At 41.6% G+C, this 21,984-nt stretch overlaps 1 protein-coding gene across 3 annotated transcripts in view; it reads right to left on the reverse strand.

Annotated features, from left to right (window-relative positions):
* Positions 1-21,984, reverse strand: part of TBC1D14 (TBC1 domain family member 14) — a 199,948-nt gene that overhangs the window by 88,021 nt on the left and 89,943 nt on the right. For all 3 annotated transcript variants that reach the window (XM_030191163.1, XM_030191164.1, XM_030191165.1), the window contains one exon: positions 14,464-14,584. In XM_030191163.1, coding sequence (XP_030047023.1) covers positions 14,464-14,584 — 121 coding nt within the window. The remainder of the gene's footprint in view (positions 1-14,463; positions 14,585-21,984) is intronic.

The following is a 21,984-nucleotide window of genomic DNA, read 5'->3' on the forward strand; positions in this document are numbered from 1 at the left end:
TTAGAAATACATTTACAGCCCAGTTGTAAGCATTTTATACAGCTGTGTTCTTTACATCTTTTTTGTTGGTAAGGCTTAAGTGGGGCCCCTCTGATATGTGGCTATGTAATGTTTGAAATGAGGGACCTTAAAAAGACCTGCAGCAGCAAAAATCCTAATTTATTTTTTTTTTCGCCCAGAGCATTCTCCAGGTTTGTGTGAACAAGGGCTAGGATTTGGAGCCATGACCCTTCATTCACAACTGCTTTAGCACTGGTAGCATCTACATACAAATGAAATTCTCCAGCTAAGTGTTACATTAACAATAAAATATCACTTTAGGGCAGAGCTAACTCCTGGTGGCTGCTGAAGAGGAAGGTTTTTCTTGCTCTGAAGGTCTGAATTCTTGCTTTAGGGGCTCCATTTGTTTAAGGTTCCCTTGAAAGTGTCTCATGGGCTATCAGGGAAATATTATGTTTTTCAGATCAAACTTCTTTCAGACAAAAATGTTTGCCATACTGGGTCAGACCAAATGTCCATTTAGCCCAGTATCATGTTTCTAACAGTGGCCAATCCAGGTAACAAGTACCTGGCAGAATCCTAAAAAGTAGCAAGATTCCATGCTACTCATCCCAACATTATAGTGAATGGTGGTTTTGCTCTTATTTGGTAAACCTTGTTTTCTTAGATATATTTTTCGTTTTGATGTAGTTGATGCTTTCTCCTCATTTACTTGTAAGACTGTATTCCAGGAGTAGCTGTGAACGTTTATTATTTATTTTGAAATTTTGCTTTGCTTCTTTTCAATTCTATTGGAAGTATATTTATAATAGATTTTTTTTAAATACAAGCAGGTGGGTGGCAGAGTTGTCCGGTCTTTTATTAATACTCTTCAAATGGGAAATCCAGATTATTGTATTTGAACATTGTGTATCACATTGTTGGTTTGTATGTATTCTTAATAAAAATATTTGAACCAATAAAATAAATGCAAGGCAAGAACTGGTCAGATTTTGCAACAAACTACCAAGAGATTGCTAGAAATAACCTACTGAAATGTTTAGCTGAAAATGGAGTACTTGTCACAGGTTCACAGTACAGCTTACCCAAGAATGATCTGCGTAAGAAAGTTGTCAGAAGGAAACCTTTTCTAAGACTTCATCACAAGTCGTCATCATCTACAGCAGGGGGTTTCAACCTAGCCCTCAGGGCACACCTAGCCAGTCAGGGTTTTCAGAATATCCTCATTGAATTCAATGGAGATATCCTGAAAACCCCGACTGGCTAGGTGTGCCCCGAGGACTGGGTTGAAAACCCCTGATCTACAACATACAAAAGAGAAACCTTTTGGTACAAAGTGCTTTGGACTGATGAAATAATTGAACCAAATACTACAACCATTCAAGGACCTTTAAAAAGATCGTTAGGCATGCTTTGAGGTTGTACAACAGCCACATGAACAGGGAATATTACGCAGGTCAAAGGAAGAATGGATCCAACTACAGAGTAACATATCCTCGAAGTATCACAGTCAGTGAAGCTTTTTAGTTTCAGTTTGAAGCGTCCCTTTGAAGTTCTTGTGTATGTTATACTTAAGGTCAGATAGTGTGCCCTAGACACTCATCAAAAGGTTTAATACATGCCCCATGGCCTGAATAGGGTCAATGGTTTCATAACCCATCACAAGTGTGAATTTCTACAGTACATCCTGTTCTTCAGATTTCAAAGCCTTCTCTATACTGTATCATCCCCTCTCCCTCTGCATCCATTTTCATATATGTCCGCCCACCTCCTGAACTACACCTGACAAAGTGAACTCGTCCTTGAAAGCTCATACCTCAACTATGACAGATCTGTAAGGTTTACAGGAGGTGACAAAGTTCTATTTGTATTTAGGAGCCAACATCTGATTAACCCTCCCCCACCCCACTTGACTGGTTGAGTCCACTGAAATTGAGGAGGGAGGGGAGGAGAGGAGAGGGATGTTTTCTGAGGTTTACCGCAGCTCCTTTAGGGCCTGATTTATTAAAGATATTTTTGCATTCCTTGTACAAGGGAAAAGAGAAATCTAAGAGAGGCCTCTCCCTACCCAGTAGAGGTGAATCGCTTCTTTACTTTTTCCAAAAATACAAGGACTAGAGGGCACGCAATGAAGTTACTAAAGGCCTCTTTTACAAAGCCACGCTACCGGTTCTCAGTGCGGCAAATGAGAGGAAGCCCATTCAACTCCTATAGGCTTCCTCTCATTTGCTGAGCAGGAATTGCTAGCACGGCTTTGTAAAAGAAGCCCTAAGTAAATCAAATCTGAGAAAATATTTCTTCACTTAATGTGCAACTAAATTCTGGAATGTAGTACAAGTAGTTAGCTTAGCAAGGTTCTAAAAAAAAGGTTTGGACAATTTCCTAACAGGAAAGTCCATAAACCTTTATTAAGATGGACTTGGGAAAATCCACTATTTATTTCTGGGGTAAGAAATAAAATCTGTTTTATTGTTTTGGGATCTTGCCAAGTACTTGTGACCTAGATTGGCCACTGTTGGAAACAGGATATTGGGCTTGACAAACCTTCAGTCTGTCCCAGTAGGGCAACACTTATGTCTTATGTATCTCCAAGATTGATTCTGTTTCATCATCTTTTCTCCATTTCTCTCATCTGCCTTATCTACCTATAACTAGAGTTTACCGATAACTAGCGTTTACTCCCCTTTCTTCCTCCAACAACCCCCAATCTTCCTCTTCTCACCTTTCACCTACAGTATATACTAGCTTTCCATCCCAAATTCTTCCAGCCTTCCTTCTCTCTCATTCCTTCCTCAGTTTCCCATTTAAGTCCCTACTCTCCCACCCTGCCCAATCTCCAAGTCCTGAGTCCCAACTCCCACTTGTATTACTCGCTCAATCCGAGTGTGGTGTTCTGCTCTTCTACCAATCCCTGTCTTCACCTAAGTATGAATCCCTGTTCTCACCATTCCCATGTCCCCAGCATCTGCCCCCTTGGCTACTTCATTCCTCCTCCCCCTACTCCAGCATCCATTTTCTTACTACCTTCTCTACATTCATTTTGACTGCCTCTCCCCTCCCTCAGCATCTGTACCACGTCTTCTCCAGCATTCATTCACCCTCCATTCCTTCTTTCCCCAGAATCCATTCCCCATGCCTTACTTTCCCTTGTTTCTCCTCCATCACAGTATCTGTCCTCCTCTCTCTTCCCACTCCAACATGTATCAGCACTGGCCCATTCTCTCTCCTAACCAGCCTTTCCTCTCTACATCTCTTCTCCACCTGCTCTCATTACTGGGGGCAACTGGTGGATGATACAGAGACAGTAGCAGGGCATGAAGGGACAGGTTCCCACTGCTCTGCCTAAGGAGTTGAAAGGTTGGTCATGCCTTAAGTGAAGGGCAAGATGGGGTATTTTGGTGCTCTTAAGATTTGGCACCTTGACCCAACATCTCGTGGCTCACCCCTTAAGTTAGCCATTTCTGGCAATGGAGGAGATGGGCATAGGCAACTCCACACCTTCCACGTTGCTGCACCTTGGAAGAGACTGAGTGGTAAATAATGCTATCTTTTTGGTCTTATTCAAATCCAGTCTAACAACCTACATTTTCAAATCGCATTTAAATCTTAACCCCTGATTCAGTCACATGAAGAACATGTAAAGCTCCATGTTGAAAAGACTTTTTATAAATCCAAATAAATGTGTATGTTTAGAATGGCAACAGTAGTAGCTGTAGTAGCAATTTAAGAATTCAAGAAAAAAAAGGCAGCAAAACTCTAAGCGTTAAATATTTTATGTCTTATCATCTGACAGTAAAATAAACAACAGCAGTAACTGTAGCATAAGGTCACTGAACTACTCTGCTCAACAGATTCAGTTTCACCTCTAGCTCAGGCAGCTAGCAAGAAATCAGCAGGGCAATCCTCATTGAAGTGTCAAATGAATGTGTTATTCCTATCTGGTATGAACAAAAGAACTCAAGAGTTCTAATTAACTCTGGAAGCAAGGCAGTCAACTGCCCTCTTCCCTACATATGTGTATTCTATGATCTTCCACTGAAGGGCAGAAGGTGGACAGATCAAAGGCTGTAACCAAACTTGTTAGCCTGGTCTAAGAGAAGCATTTTCAGAGATGCCTTGAGCAGGTGTGATTCAACTTTCTTCTCAGACTAGTAGGTAATGGGGGACTAAAGTAGAAGAAAGAGATGCAGCTTGCGGTTTCCCTGGTGATGACTGGAGAGAGGGGGAGAGAAAGTTGATTTTGATCTCTCACATTGAGCTAGAGGAATTGTAAGGGATTTTTACCCAGTTGGAAATATAAACCAGGTAATGTGTGTAGAACCTTATGTATTAAAAGGACCTTGTAGCAGGTCCTGAAAGATATACGTAACCAATTGAGATCCATTAGGATGAGGGTGATGTGATAAAACTTACTAGTCCTTCTAATAAGTCCTCCAGCTGAATTCTGCAGGAGCTGCAATTGCTAAATGGAGTAGTGACTAAGGCTATTATAAAAGGAATTTACTAGTCCAAATAGTTCAGGATTAAAGCAAACACCAAGGGTTTTTGATCTTGGTGTTTAAAAAAACCCCCAACTTCACAGTTTGTATATGTCAAAGAGCAAACAGGGAGGATTTGACAACAGAGGCAGTCTGGGGAGTAAGTAAAGCATAAGGAGGAGTCAATCATACACCCTAGGATAATAATGGAGGTATACAAAGGGATAGGCTGCCATTTATAGAAGGAGACAAAGGAGGGGGGGGGGGATTGGCATGCAATCCAGAGGACCTTGGATTCACCAGGTTCAACTGCATGCCCTTGTAAGCAGACCAATGAACCTTGATTGCCAAGATAGAATTCAGACAGGTCAGATTTTGAGCATTATGGGTTTGGATAATGCATTTGATATACCATCTTCCTGTACAACCAAAGCAGTTTACATACAATCGGGGCTGTGCACTTGGAATTGGAAGCAATTTTGGGTAAAAAAAAATGTACCAACTGCAACTCCAGTTTCAAAATTAAAAAAATATAAAATACACGATAAATGTATCATTGTATACTTATACATATATTTCTTCAGACATATTCTATGGTCTATTAGTCCTAATTTTGTATAGAAAGAAATATCCTATTTTTCTGTAATTAATCAAATTTCTCTTAGATTTACTACCGTATATATATAGTAGGAATCTGAGAGAAGAAAGTTTGCAGTGCATGCAAATTTCTCTCATGAATATTTATTGTGGATATCCTGACAGCCTGATTGGCTGGGGTGCCTTCTGGACCAGGTTTGAGAATCACTAGTGTTGGTAGGAAAATGATATTTACAATGAAATTAAGTTTATATATTAGAAAATAATTTGAGAACTGTATTGGCTCTTGATTGTAATTTTTCAGAGCCTATAGTCCTCATATTCAGTAACATCAATGGGCTTTCTTATTCTGGATTCTTCATTAAGCTGGTATAATGTCCACCAGTGTAGACCAGTGTCTGGACTATTTTACTGTATGTATGTTAGTAAGAAACTATCTGTCTAAGGGAAGTGGGAAATGGACCAATGACTCCAGAGAAATGGGATACCAGTATAAAATGAAGTACTTTATTCACAGACTCAACACAGCCGTGTTTCGGCGCCTTAGCACCTTCTTCAGGAGCCTATAAAAACAAATATAAAACATACATAATACATACAGAAAGCCAGTCAATATGGTAAAAACGATTGATAGATAGACATTTTATCCAACATATCAAGATCATAAAAAATACAAACATAAAAGATATCTAAAAAACATGAATATTGCAAAAAGCCAATAATAAATAATAAACAAAAATAATAATTAATAAGGATCATAAACTTTCAAAACTGGATGTGGAAAGCCAATGTAAACCATACAGAATAGTACATGATAATCAAAAGGAATAATAACTGAAGTAAAAAATGTGTACCAGAAAACACAATCATTGTTGTGTTGCTATGATGGATATGAGTCACATAAATTACATAAATATATTTATACATTTTGGAAATACATGTAGAACATAAAAATATTTTATTAAAAAATCAAAAACACCTTTATATCTAAATGAAAATTAATAATTTCCCAAAGAGTGTTTACTGTGTATACAAAAAAGGTATATATATCTTAACATTAACAATAATTATACATGTAAAATAACCCAAAAATGAAAAATAAAAAATAAAAATGGAGGTTTGGATATTGGTCTCTTCGTTAGGGGATAAAGGATGGGAAAATTAGGTTCTTACCTTGGTAATCTTCTTTCCTTTAGTCATAGCAGATGAAGCCATTACGTTTGGGATGTGTCCATCAACTAGCAGGGGGAGATAGAGAGCACTCAAATTTTCACAGTGCCTCATGGCCAGCCAGCTCCACTGCCTCTTCAGCATTTGAAGCTTCCAAAGCAGTATGGCAAACCGCAATGGGAATAACATGAACTTTCCTCACAGCGAACGATGGCCCCTTAACAAGGGCATGAACTCAAAAGGAGGGAATGAACACATCCTCCTGGAGGAAATAAACTCATCCTCCAAAACATAAACTGGAGGGAATGGACTCATCCTCCTATAAGTGAACATAGTAACATAGTAGATGACGGCAGAAAAAGACCTGCATGGTCCATCCAGTCTGCCCAACAAGATAAACTCATATGTGTACACCTTACCTTGATTTGTACCTGCCTTTTTCAGGGCACAGACCGTACAAGTCTGCCCAGCAGTATTTCCCACCTCCCAACCACCAGTCCCGCCTCCCATCTCCGGCTCTGGCACAGACCGTATAAGTCTGCCCTCCACTATCCTCGCCTCCCAACTACCAACCTCTCTTCCCCCACCTGCTCCGCCACCCAATTTTGGCTAAGCTTCTGAGGATCCATTCCTACTGCACAGGATTCCTTTATGCACATCCCACGCATGTTTGAATTCCGTTACCGTTTTCATCTCCACCACCTCCCGCGGGAGGGCATTCCAAGCATCCACCACCCTCTCCGTGAAAAAATACTTCCTGACATCTTTTTTGAGTCTGCCCCCCCTTCAATCTCATTTCATGTCCTCTCGTTCTACCGCCTTCCCATCTCCAGAAAAGATTTTTTTGCGGATTAATACCTTTCAAGTATTTGAACGTCTGTATCATATCACCCCTGTTCCTCCTTTCCTACAGGGTATACATGTTCAGATCAGCAAGTCTCTCCTCATACGTCTTGGAACGCAAATCCCATACCATTCTCGTAGCTTTTCTTTGCACTGCTTCCATTTTTTTTTAACATCCTTTCCAAGGTACGGCCTCCAAAACTGAACACAATACTCCAGGTGGGGCCTCACCAACGACTTGTACAGGGGCATCAACACTTCCTTTCTTCTGCTGATCACACCTCTCTCTATACAGCCTAGCAACCTTCTCGCTATGGCCATCGCCTTGTCACACTGTTTCGTCGCCTTCAGATCCTCGGATACTATCACCCCAAGATCCCTCTCCCCCTCAGTACCTATCAGACTCTCACCGCCTAACACATAAGTCTCGTGGGTTTCTACTCCCTAAATGCATCACTTTGCATTTCTTCGCATTGAATTTTAATTGCCAAACCTTAGACCATTCTTCTAGCTTCCTCAGATCCCTTTTCATGCTTTCCACTCCCTCCCGGGTGTCCACTCTGTTGCAAATCTTAGTATCATCCGCAAATAGGCAAACTTTACCTTCTAACCCTTCGGCAATGTCACTCACAAATATATTGAACTAAATCGGCCCCAGCACCGATCCCTGAGGCACTCCACTACTCACATTTCCCTCCTCCGAGCGAACTCCATTTACCACCACCCTCTGTCGTCTGTCCGTTAACCAGTTCCTAATCCAGTTCACCACTTCGGGACCTATCTTCAGCCCATCTAGTTTATTTAAGAACCTCCTGTGGGGAACCGTGTCAAAAGCTTTGCTAAAATCTAAGTAGATTACGTCTATAGCACGTCGATGATTCAGTTCTCCAGTTACCCAATCAAAGAATTCAATGAGATTCGTTTGGCACGATTTCCCTCTGGTAAAACCATGTTGTCTTGGATCTTGCAACTTATTGGCTTCTAGGAAATTCACTATCCTTTCCTTCAGCATGGCTTCCATTACTTTTCCAATAACCGAAGTGAGGCTTACCGGCCTGTAATTTCCAGCTTCTTCCCTATCATCACTTTTGTGAAGAGGGACCACCTCTGCCGTTCTCCAGTCCCTCGGAACCTCTCCCATCTCCAAGGATTTATTAAAGAAATCTTTAAGAGGACCCGCCAGAACCTCTCTGAGCTCCCTCAATATTCTGGGGTGGATCCCTTCCGGTTCCATGGCTTTGTCCACCTTTAGCTTTCCAAGTTGTTGATACACACTCTCTTCCATGAACGGTGCTATAGCCATTCCATTCTCAGGTGTACTTTTGCCAGTCCCTCGCAGTCCTTCTCCATGAATCCTGAAGACTGTTTTCCAACTTTCTCCCAAGGAAAGAACTTCAGGAAACAAGAACAGAACCTGAAACAGATTCACAGCCTACAGACAATCATACAGGGAGGGCTCATGGCTTCATCTGCTATGACTAAAGGAAAGAAAATTACCAAGGTAAGAACCTAATTTTCCCTTCCTTGTCATTAAGCAGATGAAGCCATGTAACAAAGCAATCCCTATATAGGGTGGGAACCGGTCACACCACGCGCTAGCACTTGTGCTCCAAAACGCGCATCCCTCCTAGCAGCCACATCCAGCCTGTAATGTCGGGCAAAAGAGAGCTTAGAAGCCCATGTTGCTGCACTGCATATCTCTTGACGAGAGTGTGCTCCAGTTTCAGCCCAAGAGGAAGAAATCGCTCTGGTAGAATGCGCCTTAAAGGCTACAGGCGGAGACCAGCCGGCAAGCAGATAAGCTGAAAAGATAGTTTCTTTGAGCCAGCGGGCAATAGTGGCTTTAGACACTGGAGAACCTCTGCGAGGACCTGATAGCAAAACAAACAGATGATCATAGATCCTGAAAGTGATAGTAACTCGCAGATACTGCAGCACAGTCCTGTGCACATCCAACAGGTGCATCCTCAGGAGCAGACGGACCTGATTCTGAAGCTTGCACCGCCTTAGCTCGGGTAGGTATACATAGCCCGAGTCTGTGTTGAACCTGGCCCCCAAATATTCTAGAGATTGCGAGGGGGTCGCGACTTTTGGCCATATTGACGACCCAGCCTAGAGATTGAAGTACTGAGACCACTCTGGCTGTAGCTTGATAGCTCTCTGTTACAGAGTCTGCTCTTCTGAGCCAGTCGTCCAGGTAAGGGTGAACCCTGATACCTTCTCGCCTGAGCAAAGCAGCTACTACCACCATTACCTTCGAAAAGGTTCGGGGAGCTGTGGCGAGGCCAAAAGGCAAGGCCCAGAACTGGAAATGTTTTCCCAACACCGCAAACCTCAGAAACTTCTGGTGTGGGGGCCAAATTGGTATGTGCAAGTAAGCTTCTTTCAGGTCTAGAGACTTGAGAAACTCTCCTGGCTGTACCACAGCAATGACGGAGCGCAGGGTTTCCATGTGGAAATGCTGCACTCTCAGGGACTTGTTTAAATTCTTTTAAGTCCAGAATAGGGCGAAAAGACCCACCTTTTCACGGCACCACAAAGTAGATGGAGTATCGGCCGTAGCCGTGTTCGGCGGGAGGTACCGGGGACATGGCCCCTAACTGAAGCAGACCTTGCAAAGTCTCCTCTACCGCCACCCGTTTGGCGGCAGAACCGCATCGGGACTCCACAAACACGTCTCTTACTGGGGCGTTGAATTCTATTCTGTAGCCATCTCTGATCAGGTCCAGAACCCACTGATCTGAGGAAATATTGGCCCACTCCTCGGCAAAAAGGGAAAGACATCCTCTGATGACAGGAAGCGAGGAGGGGGCCGGCGCACCATCATTGAGAGGGTCGCCCCTGAACTCCAGGCCTAGAGCTGGTGGCTGCGGAACGCTGGTCCGAGCGAAAGGAGTTCCTCTGCTGAAAAACGGGCACGAGAAGTGAATCCAGCAGAACGCCCCGGGCGGTACCATCTAGCTTCACGGAAGCGAGCTCTATAAGAGGAGTGGACCGCCTGGCCCTTGGAGGAAGGCCTCGGCCTTTCTTCGGGCAAGCGCTGGGGTTTAGGATCTCCCAGGCCTTTAACAATTTTTTTTTCCAACTCCTCACCAAATAGGAGAAGGCCTTGAAAGGGCAACTTCACCAACCTTTGCTTAGAGGCCATGTCCGCTGCCCAATGTCGTAGCCAAATAAGACGGCGAGCCGCCACTGCTACTGCCATTTGTTTAGCCGAAGCTCTGACAATATCATAAAGGGCATCAGCCAAAAAGGACAAGGCCGACTCCAGCCGCGGAGCCACATCCGAGAAGGGCTCCGCTTCATCTCCAGGCTGTTCCACTGCCTGTTGCAACCACGCCAGGCAGGCTCTAGCAGCATAACAACTGCATGCAGACGCCCAAACAGTAAGACCTGCAATTTCAAAGGACCGTTTAAGTGCTGCTTCCAGCCTACGGTCTTGTATATCCTTCAGGGCAACTCCTCCTTCCACAGGGAGGGTAGTTCTCTTTGTCACCGCAGTGACTAGGGCATCTACTTTAGGCATTGCAAAGCAAGCCAAATGCTCCTCACGCAGAGGGTATAATTGCCCCATAGCCCTGGAAACTTTCAAAGGTCCCTCGGGGTCAGCCCACTGAGTGGAAATAAGGGAAAGGGCTGACCTATGTGCCTTCAAAGTGAAGCTGCTATAGCCTCTAACACCCCGGCTAACAACTGGCAAGCCAGGAGCCACCCCCAGGCAGATTTTTTATGGAGCTCGAAGAAGCTGCAGCCACCCTGCTTGGGGAGATAGAGAATACTGAAGAGGCAGTGGAGCTGGCTGGCCATGAGGCACTGTGAAAAGTTGAGTGCTCTCTATCTGCCCCTGCTGGTTGATGGACACAACCCATACGTAATGGCTTCATCTGCTCGATGACAAGGTAGCCTAGCTTTCTTAACAAATTAGGGTAATACAAAAAATGAAAAATGTAAGATGGGCAACAGGGGAAAAGAACAAAAATGCAATCAAGAAAGAAATAATAAATAAAATGAAAATGCAATCAGGAAAAAATATATATACAATCAAAAGAAAAATGTGGGTGGACTGGGAAAAAACAATAATATAATGTATAAATTAAATGGAAAATGAAATACTATTGGTCAAAAATGTGTGAAATAAAATGATACAATAACAGTGAACAATAATATGTAATAATAATAAAAAAAATATGTAATAATGAAAAAAGGGGGTTGGAAGTCTGGAGGTAATGGGGAAATAGTATAAATGGTAAACGTATATAAACCAAAAAAATGTGTGTGTAATATTAATGATGGACTGCTACTGGTCTGAATAATTTTTTTTTTTTTTTACACATTCTCACAAAGTTCCTGTCTCAAAGGATATGTAATTACATCTGTATCGACTTGGGAACTTAAATATGCCAGACTTGTTGAAGCCCTTGTTTATTATTTATTTGGATTTTGCTCATACCTTTTCAGTAGTAGTTCAAGGTGAATTACATGCAGGTACACTGGTTATTTCCCTGTCCGTGGAGGGTTCAAGTTTGTACCTGAGGCAATGGAAGGTTAAGTGACATTCCCAAGATCACAAGGAGCAGCAGTGGGATTTGAACCGGCCACCTCTGGATGTCAAGACCACTTCTCCACTCCATTGTTAAAATGGCTCTTCCAGTTGTCAGCCTGTGCTTGAAGTTCCTAGGACTGGAGGGTAATCTCTTGTGGGATTACCAGAGGGCTGTGGACTGTAAACTCTGACACTCCACAGCACCAGGCCATCCACCCACCCAGCACTCCCACCCAAGCACCAGGCCTGCCACACTCCCACCCAGCACCAGGCCACCCACCGGGTGGGAGGGAGGGCTGGAACGGGCTGAGGTGACCAGCGGCGTGCGTGCCCTCTCTGGCACACGTGCCATAGGTTCACCATCACCGCCATAGTGTATGAATACAATTCAAAGATGTTCTAAATTAAATTTATTAGGCAGCATATGGACATTTTACATGGCTAATGTTATATTTTCTGTGTTTTTTTAAACATTAGTTTTTAAATTTCAGTTTTCATTTTGTTTGAGACATTGTTTCCTGTGTTATGTGTAACTAGTAAAAAAGGCCCGTTTTTGTTTGAAAGGAAACGGGCGCTAGCAAGATTTTCCTCTGAGTGTGTATGTTTGAGACAGTGTATGTGAGAGTGACTGTGTGAGAGAGGCTTCTGTTCCTGCTGCTGTGCATTCCCCGTGTTGTGCTGATTCGCTGCTCCCTGTATTGTGGCTCCGCCCCTCTCCCTTCTACTGGCCAATCTGGCGTGGGTTGTGTGACGTCACTATTGGAGGCGGGACTAGTGCTGGGCAGACTTATACGGTCTGTGCCGGGGCTGGTGGTTGGGCGGCGGGGATAGTGCTGGGCAGACTTATACGGTCTGTGCCAGAGCCGGTGGTGGGAGGCAGGGATAGTGCTGGGCAGACTTATAGGGTCTGTGCCAGAGCTGGTGGTTGGGAGGCGGGGTTGGTGGTTGGGAGGCGGGGATAGGGCTGGCCAGACTTATACGGTCTGTGCACTGAAGAGGACAGTACAAATAAAGTAGCACATATGAATTTATCTTCTTGGGCAGACTGGATGGACCGTGCAGGTCTTTTTCTGCCGTCATCGACTATGTTACTATGTTATCTACTCCAACTCCAGACCACCTCCAAGGGATCCACAGTTCCAGGCAGCCTCAGAATGTTGGAGGTGTGAATTATTATATAGGATATGCTTTTGCTTGAGACAATATTCTCCATGTTGTGTTTAACATGATTTCAATTTTTAATTTTCAACATATATATTATTCTCATTCTATTTGTATATTATGTTTTTAGACCCCTGATGAAGGCTTTATAGCCGAAACACGGACCGTGTAGGGTCCTAATAAAGTCTATTTGGAGTTCTCATTCTGTGAGTTCTGACTGGTTTCTTGGATTGGATTTTCTACCACTCTGCATTTGTTTTCTACGTATTATCTACAACAGGCTGAGACAGTACTTGTTTTCCAGTGTTTCTTAGGGAAATCAGAGCTAAAGTGCCTACATACAACAGGCCACAACTAGATCGACTCAGTTTATTGTATGCAACCATCCAGACAGCAGTAATTATTTCATTGCTAACAATGCAATGGTACTTTTGGTCCCTTTCCCCCCCCCCCTCCCAAAAAAAAAAAAAAAAAAAAAAACACGTTTTTTAATTTGTTACTTTTAAACAAATGAAAACAAATGACAATCATCCAAAAGCCAAACACAAAACTTGCAAATGATATTACTGAGAACCACACCCCTCAACCAACCCCTATATTAACAATCCGATCCCAGACATACCCTCAATATAAAAATAGGCATGACAAATATACTACAGAATAAATCTCAATAGTTAGGCTCCAGCTTCTTGCTTTATACAGCATTGCAGGGCAAACAGGTTCCCACACTTTCCATCAAAAAAGGTTTTAAAGCACTAGATGAAAATATTTGTCACCATCCTTACCCTATTGTATGCTGCTAGAGCACAAGCATACAAATTAAAGCAAAGTAGTGGTATAAAAAGCTTGTAGAAACGTTAACAAACCTTTTCATAACAATATTAGCTGCACTAAATTGATACTTCAGTTTCAAGGGCACAACTTTTGCAGTTTCAGGCAAATAAAAGAGGTCATTTACAGTAATCTTGGTTCTATGCTGCATTCTGCTAGAATTTTTCACATAAATGTATGAACCTTAATTTTTCATTTCAGGGGTTCCTTTTATCTTTTAATGCATGCTCGATACCGAGACACAAATCTAAAGAAAGAAGTTTTAGGTAGCAGGAGATTAAGAAATAATTGCAGTTTAATCAGAAAGATATTTACAGTTGGAAAGTTATTAAAGGAAATGTGTTTAAAATGCTGAACATAACATAGAGGGGCAGGGTGGGGTTAAATTGTTAAAAGTTTGATGAAGAAATGTATCATTTGGTCCTTATTGTATATCTTTTCATATTTGAACCTCTGTGTATGCATATCGTGGCTGTTTTTCCTTTTGTCATCAATAAAAATGTTGAAATATAATGCATGCTCCATTCTAGTCTATGACATATAAAGTAGCACGTATGAGTTTATCTTGTTGGGCAGACTGGATGGACCATACAGGTCTTTTTCTGCCGTCACCTACTATGTTACTATGTCCAACTGCCTGAAGACCAGGAACATTTTGCATGTTTAAACTAAAAATATTTGGGACTAAAATCTACACAGGTCAAGAAAAATTTAGAAACCTAATCAGGGTCATCCTTATGCCCAATCCAGATGATAACACATATAAGAGCACAGGTTCTACAAATTGCAATTTGACTATAGATAGAGGCAGCCTTTAAATGTACACAGCGGGAGAAATACCTTTTGGATTATCTTTGGATCTTTCGGAAACGTTTCTCGCAGAGGCACTTTTCCAAACAATTTCCAACCCAACTCATTTGGTTTTTCTATTGTGCAGCTTTTTTTCTTAGTAAACAAATTCCTACAAAAAGAAAACAAAGGGTAACATTTCATATGTGAAATGCTGAAAGTGCAACAGACTGTAGCTGCTAAACACCCCATGACAGAATGGTTTCCATAACGTGTGTGCTATACTATGGCAGTTCTTGCTATCTGTCACTACACAGTGTTTATACGAGTCTGCTTTTCAAAACGAGTTATTCTGAACATGAATAAAACAAGCATGGACATGGTGGATAAGAAGGAAAAGACTAATGGAGCCAGTAAATTTCATACAGTGATTCTAATTCTGATGTCACCAAAAAAGCTAGGGATACTAACACATGCTACGGAATTAGCACACACTATCAGGGGTCTCCAAGCCTGGGCCTAAGGTTTTCAGGATTTCCCACAATGAATATGCATGAGGGCTATTTGCACTCACTGCCTCCACTGTATGCAAATATTAATTATGGAAATCCTGAAAATTTGAAGGATCGTGGCCCTTAAGGACTGCATAAATGCATGTTACTTTACCACAGGGGACCCAGCTGTTAATAACACTCTTAAACAGCATTAGTACATATGAATGTTGTAGCATACATTAGTAACTCTAGCTCATTAAGATGGCAGGAAGGGAGATATAAGTAGTAACATATGGTGTGTGTTTATGCTATCACCACCACCACATAAGGTGTGCAATTCCAGAAAGCAGAGCATTACTATGATGCATTGTTTGGAAACACACACACACAACAAAACAGAAACTAAGATCAAATATTTGCCCATCACGGTGGGCATTTCCTAATCATTAAAACTTAACAAGTGTAACCAAATTGTTGTGTCCCTGTTACAATGCTCCTTTAAAAGAGAAACTAAAACAGTGACAACTGTGGTTATTTTTTAAAAAAGCAAAAACTTATTTGCTGCGTACTTTAATAAATCCAACATGAAAATGATATAAATTGTTATAACTGGCATTTGTCAAATCAGTAACGGTAATTTTACAGTCTTGAGCATTGCTAAACAGTCACCTCTAGAATGCAACCTATCAGCAGTAGAGCTGTCTCTTTGAAGCATGCATAGTTAGAGTTGTGCATTTCAGGAGCAGCTGGTGCTGCCAGTGAGAGGCAGAAGAGATGCCTGGGAGGGCGGCAAAGTGAAAGGTGGCAGGGAGAAGGAGAATGAGCAAGAAAGGAGAGGAGAGGTGGGTGGAGGGATAAGGAGGGACACAAAAGGGAAAAACGCAATACCACTCTGTATTTCTCATACCGGAACTGGCGATCGCCATCAAGGTACTATGTAAGCCACATTGAGCCTGCAAATAGGTGGGAAAATGTGGGATACAAATGCAACAAATAAATAAATAAAAAGGAACAAGACAGGAAAGAAGCAAAAGATGGAGAGAGAGAGAAGAAGAAGAAGGGGGGGGGGAAAAAAAAAGGTAGTGATGGAAGAGAGATGAGAGGGAGGGGAAAATGGAAAGTAAAAGGAAGGTAGGGAGAACAAACTGCCCAGGCACTGTGGCTCCACACAAATCCAGATCTGCATACTTACCAGGCAGCGGTGTCTCTAGACATAGTGGAGTAGCCTAATGGTTAGTGCAGCGGGCTTTGATCTTTGCAACCTAAGTTCCATTCCCACTGCAGCTCCTTGTGACAGTCACCTAACCCTCCATTGCCCCAAGTACAAATAACCTAGATTGTGAGCCCTCTAGGGACAGAGAAATTACCTGCCTATAATGAGTACAGCGCTGCACATGTCTAGTATTGCTACAGAAATTATAATTAATAGTAGTAAGCATTTGTAGTGGCAACAGGGATTGACATTTCCATAGCACACCTTCACCCCCCCTTTTTTTTTTCTTTAAATAGATTATTAAAAACAAAACAAACTACTAGAAAAAAAATCCCAAGGGAGGAGTCGCTTAGTGGTTCGAGTAGTAGGCTAAGAACTAGGGAACCCAGTTTTCCAATTCCTGAGGGTCCTTGTGATCTTGTGCAAGTGCATTGCCTCAGGTACAAACTGATTATAAGGGACAAGAATATGTCTACTGTACACGAATGTCTCAGGTACAAACTGATATAAGGGACAGGAATATGTCTACTGTACACGAATGTAACTCACCTTGAGCTACAACTGCAAAAAAAAAAAAAAAAACCCTGAGCAAAATTCAAAATCTGTTCCCTTCTATGCAATAAAGAAACTCTAGGTCAGTTTAATCTAACCAGTAAAGCTAGTGCTACAATTATACAGCAGGATTATTTAACTAATTATTCTATAGTATATGGACAAGCAGGTGCAAAGCAGAGTTAAGACTTCACATTGACAAATCAAGAGGAAATAAATTTTATATACACATACATACAAATTCTGAGGTCACATTATATTAGGGGCAACAAACTTCTTCCACTGGCAGACACTTATGGCCCTTTTTACTAAGTAGAGCTATAGGCACATTAGCATCTTTAATGCACGTTAACCATGTATGTGACTAAAATATCCCTATAGGCGCCTACACAGTTAACATGCACGCTAATTGTAAGCGTGTTAAAAATGCTAACGTGCCTTAGTAAACAGGGCCCTTAAAGGGACTTTTATTTTAAATTTGCATTTAAATTTTACAACAAAGATATTATCTTTGACAAGAAATTCAGATTAATATACAGAAGAAATTGTAATATACATTAAAAATAAAACAAACGATGATTCAGGATGTAAATTTCCACTAAGGTAGATATAGAAGGAGAGGAGAGGAAAAGTTAAAGTGGGATGACTGAACACAATGGATATCAAAGTTGCGTGACCTCTAGGAGACATGTTGTGGTTAAAAACATTGTGATCTGTATTCCATGTACTTTAGTAGACTTTTATTAGGGCAAGGTTATGCATATCCACATATGGTGGAGTTACATAAAGAAGTTTATAAGGTTCAAATTAATACAGATGAGCGGGGGAGGAGGGGGGGAGAATATATATATAAAAATTTGATGACTGTATAATAGATTTGGTTGAATGGTTCCTTATTGGAGAACTGTATACGGATGTGGACACTGTTAAATAATTAAGAATTTATGCTTTATGATTGTCATCAATAAAAAATTTAAAAACTTAAAAATAAAACAAACGTAGTCCACATAGAACCTGGGGGGGGGGGGGGGGGGGGATCCAAAAGCAGTAAATCCACGGAAAGATAGATTTATTTTGGAACAAAAGAAAATCAAGCAGTAAGTTAGAAAATCCCGTTTCCTTATTTCACTAGCCTTGAATTCACAGAATAATCCTGGACAATAAAAAAGCAGAGTGTCAGACAGATGTTACCCCTTTCTATTCAAGAAAATCTCAATTGAGAAGGCTTATAAAAACCTATATTCAAAAAGAGATTTGCATACATTGCCTCCACTACATGCAAATCTCTCATATGAATATTCATTGTGGATATCCTGAAAACCTGACTGGCTGGGGTGCCTCCAGGACCAGGTTTGGGAACCATTGTTATAAAGTGTTCGTAAAATAAGCTGAGAAATTTGCAAAAAAATGAAGAAAAAAATAAAAAGACAATGAACCTAGGCAGTAACTTGCCATATCACAATATAGTTAATTCCGAGGACTCGAACAGCCACAGCAGGCCCTAGAACACCAGCACACCTGCAATTAGAAAAACAGACCAAACCAGATCTCACCAAGCCTTGTCAATGCAATGGGCTGCTTCCTGATATCCACAGGTGAATCTGAGGCCCCCTAAGTGGTTGAAAGAGAGTGGACCAGGGGGCGGGCAGAGCAGCAGCAGCCATGGCAATGGCCTTTATGGAGTGGATCCTTCATTAGTGAAGCCAGATGAAGGAGAGGTCATTGACTGCATTTTTAGTTGCTGCTGTCAATCCTTACTTCTCCCACAGTTCTACGCAATGTTTGAACTATGTGTGCACCATAAATATTTAAAAGAAAAAGGGGATAGTGTTTGATGAGGGAGGTGTTGGCTCTGCGTTAGTAGCTGAAGCTGGTTACATACTATACAATTTAATAGTACATAAACCAGTAAGATCAAAATAGGATGAAAATAATCAGGAATTGATGAGGAAAACATATTTTCACAATGACACACACTAAGCATTTTTTTCAGATACAGACTGGGAAAATCTATTCAGAACCCCTGACCCAATGTAAACAAGTGTAGGGTAAGTATCCCATATTTGTCTTGCTTTTCCAAATTCTGGAAATTTATTGTAACAGAAATATCCCAACATCCAGATTGATGTATATCATTGGTGGGAGGAATGAAAAGAACCCCTGAAGTTTAGTTGCTTAACTAAGTCCTAGTGGAAACGCAGATGCTCACAGTTGATAAAGGATGCACCAAGTGGTTTGCATTTTGAAATTTTTTTGCTTGATCAATCTGATATCATCCAAATTCTAAAGGATTTGTCTGGCAGGCCGGAGAGGTCCTAGGAGGCAGGATGGTCAGACAACAGCTGGAAGCTATAGTTTATAATGATGTGGCACATTTGATAAGTACAACATTCAATTAACTCCCCCCACACACACACATACACACCTCTAAGAAATACACAGCTGTCTTAGGTAGTTGTACAGTTAAAGGAATACTACCAGTAGCTGAAACTTGAGGATGACCGGACAGATAAAGAGATGACAGATTTGCTACAGTGAGTATATTCTGGAGGTTATAACAAGAGCTGGCTGTGTAATTCATCTCCTAGACCCAACTGCATCCTTATGGCATTTTTAAGAAAACCCTCAGTTTTCTATTAGAAATGTTTACACCTGTTTTAAAACTGAGGGCAATATTGGCTAAGGTGTTTAAAACAAAGAAGGATCCTTTCTCAAAAAAGGAAAGGATCCTTTAGAATTTGGATGATATCAGATTGATCAAGGAAAAAAATTTCAAAATGCAAACCACTCAGTGCATCCTTTATCTACCATACCAGGGAGTTTCCCAGGATGCACCGGGAGTGGTGCAGCATGGCGCCGCCATTTTGAAGATGACAGAATCCAGAAGCAGGAGCAGCTGGCATTGCTCCTGCCTCCTTCCAGTTACAGGGTCAGGGTGGCCTTGTGTTGCGTCAGGGTCCCTCTAGACCAAAGAAAATTTGGGGGCCTTGGGGTCTACTAGACCTCAAGGCCATTTTTAACATTGGGGAGGGGGTCAGAAGTGGGGCTAGGGGTTCACTAGACCACCAAGCCATTATTGTTTTACATTAGGGGGAAGGGGGAGTCGCATTGTCTCGCGATTTTGTGTCTGAGGCAGAGTGGTGGGTTGTCAGATTGGAGGGAGAGAAGCAGTGCCACTGGACACCTGTCCTCTCAACCAATCCTTCTACGTCACCCTACTAGACCTGACAAAAAAAAAAAAAAAGTTTCCTGTGCTGAAACCACTTGTGCATGCTGTCCTGTCTAACCTGTGTGCAAACCAGGTGTTAACAGCCTGTTAATGACAGTGATAATTTTGAGCTGTGAGCGGATCAACAACTATCTATCCTTCCCTCCCACACAACAACAACCCATATTATCTTAGACCTCATCCTCTATTAATGCCCTTATCCTCGTCCTACCTATCCCACATCTACCTCATACCCCATCCCCTGTTAATTCCACTCTATCCCCCGCCTCTCTCCCGCCAATACTACCCCTTCCCCTGTTCATCTCACATGCACTATAATATTTGTTCTACTACACTTTGTAACCTACCACTATGTAAGCCGCACTGAACCTGCTATGAGTGGGAAAGCGCGGGGTATACGTGTAACAAACAAATAAATAAATAAATAATGCTTCTGTGTGATCAGCAGCTCTCTTATAAACCATCCAGGTGCCTCTATGAAACAGTCAAAACTTATTTATCCCACAGAAAAAAAATATCCCACTTTGCTTTTCATTAACTTTAGAAATAAAGCTAGGTATAATTCAACTGTTTAACCACAAACTTGAAAATACTGCACAGTCCATAATTGTTTAATCTACTGAAATGACATGAAAATGGAACTTTTGAGCAACACTTCAGGAATTCCCTTATATTCTATAACACTAAAAATACAGGTCATGCATGCTTTGGCATGGTAAGGGACACCATTCCTTGTATGGTGTTCCAGTTATTGACATGTGCCTAACAGAAGATAATGTCATTCAATGGTCACTGCTATTATGGCAACAGTCCTCTTAAGTACAGTAAACTAGATTTGCTATGATGCATTAAAGATTATATTCAGCTGCTAACACAAGTATTCAAAAATTAGATATCCCTATTTTTATTTTCATTCTAGAATTTTGTATATAACATACACTGTTTTCTGATCAGTTCTTTTGAATAGGAGCAAAGTTTGTATGCATTAAATTACAATGGCTTACAAATTCAGTGTATGCAAATCAAGTAATTATTAATAGCTTAGACCCTGAAAGCACACAAAGCACATACCCTACAGCAGAACTGTACAAGCAGCAAGGGATCAGGTCCCTAAATCTGACATATACTTCCCACTTACAGCAAGGCCTGCCTCAGGGTCATCAATCTCATGGACAGTGCCAGATCAAGAGAGAAACTTTATTGAACATATATGTCAAATGTCACAAATGAAAGGTTCTTGTAGAATGAATGTCTTTCTACAGTTCTCTGGAAAAGGGTTTTCCTACTCACGAAAGAGCAATAAGGAAGCAGTGTGTGCTGGATACTAGGGAGGGGGAAGGGGGGACTGTAGACTGTACAATAAAGTTACTCACCTGTAGCAGATACTTTCCCCGAGGACAGCAGGCCAAGTATTCTCATATGTAGGTGACGTCTTCAACAGAGCCCCGGTGCAGACACCACCTAGCATTCTGTAAACTTTAACAGCCTTTGGCAGGCCCCCACCATGCATGCATGAGTGCCTTTCTGCCTGCCTGAATCACATGGGACCCTCGGATCGTTTAAAAAAACAAAAAGAATGCAACTCCTAAAGGAGATGGGAGAGCAAGCTGAAGTGACAGCCACCAAAAATAAGATCTTCCAGGTTAGGTACTTCAGATGACAGGAATCAAGTGGTTCAAAAGGAGCTTTCATCAGCTGGGATGACGTTGACGTCCCATGACATACTTGATTGTTAATCTACTATTATGTTCTGTTATTATCATGACACCCAAGATCCTTCTGTAATACCAAATATAAATTTTCTTATGTATTTCCATTATTCATGATATATTGTAATCCACATTGAGCCTGCAAAGAGGTGGGAAAATGTGGGATACAAATAAAATAAATAAATAAATAAAAAGTCAGAGGTCTGATGAGGGACTTTGTAAAAACAAACCTCTTATGAAGCAAACAACTAGAGACTGTATAGAGATAGGCTTACCTTCTATAGGGTGATGGTAAGCCCTAATTACACTGAGGTGAACCCAGACTCAGAAAGGTGTAGAAGATACGCAACCAGGTTTTGTGTAGGACAAGACAGC

This window comes from Microcaecilia unicolor, chromosome 2, assembly GCF_901765095.1.
Source record: "Microcaecilia unicolor chromosome 2, aMicUni1.1, whole genome shotgun sequence".
NCBI classification, from domain to species: Eukaryota; Metazoa; Chordata; class Amphibia; order Gymnophiona; family Siphonopidae; genus Microcaecilia; species Microcaecilia unicolor.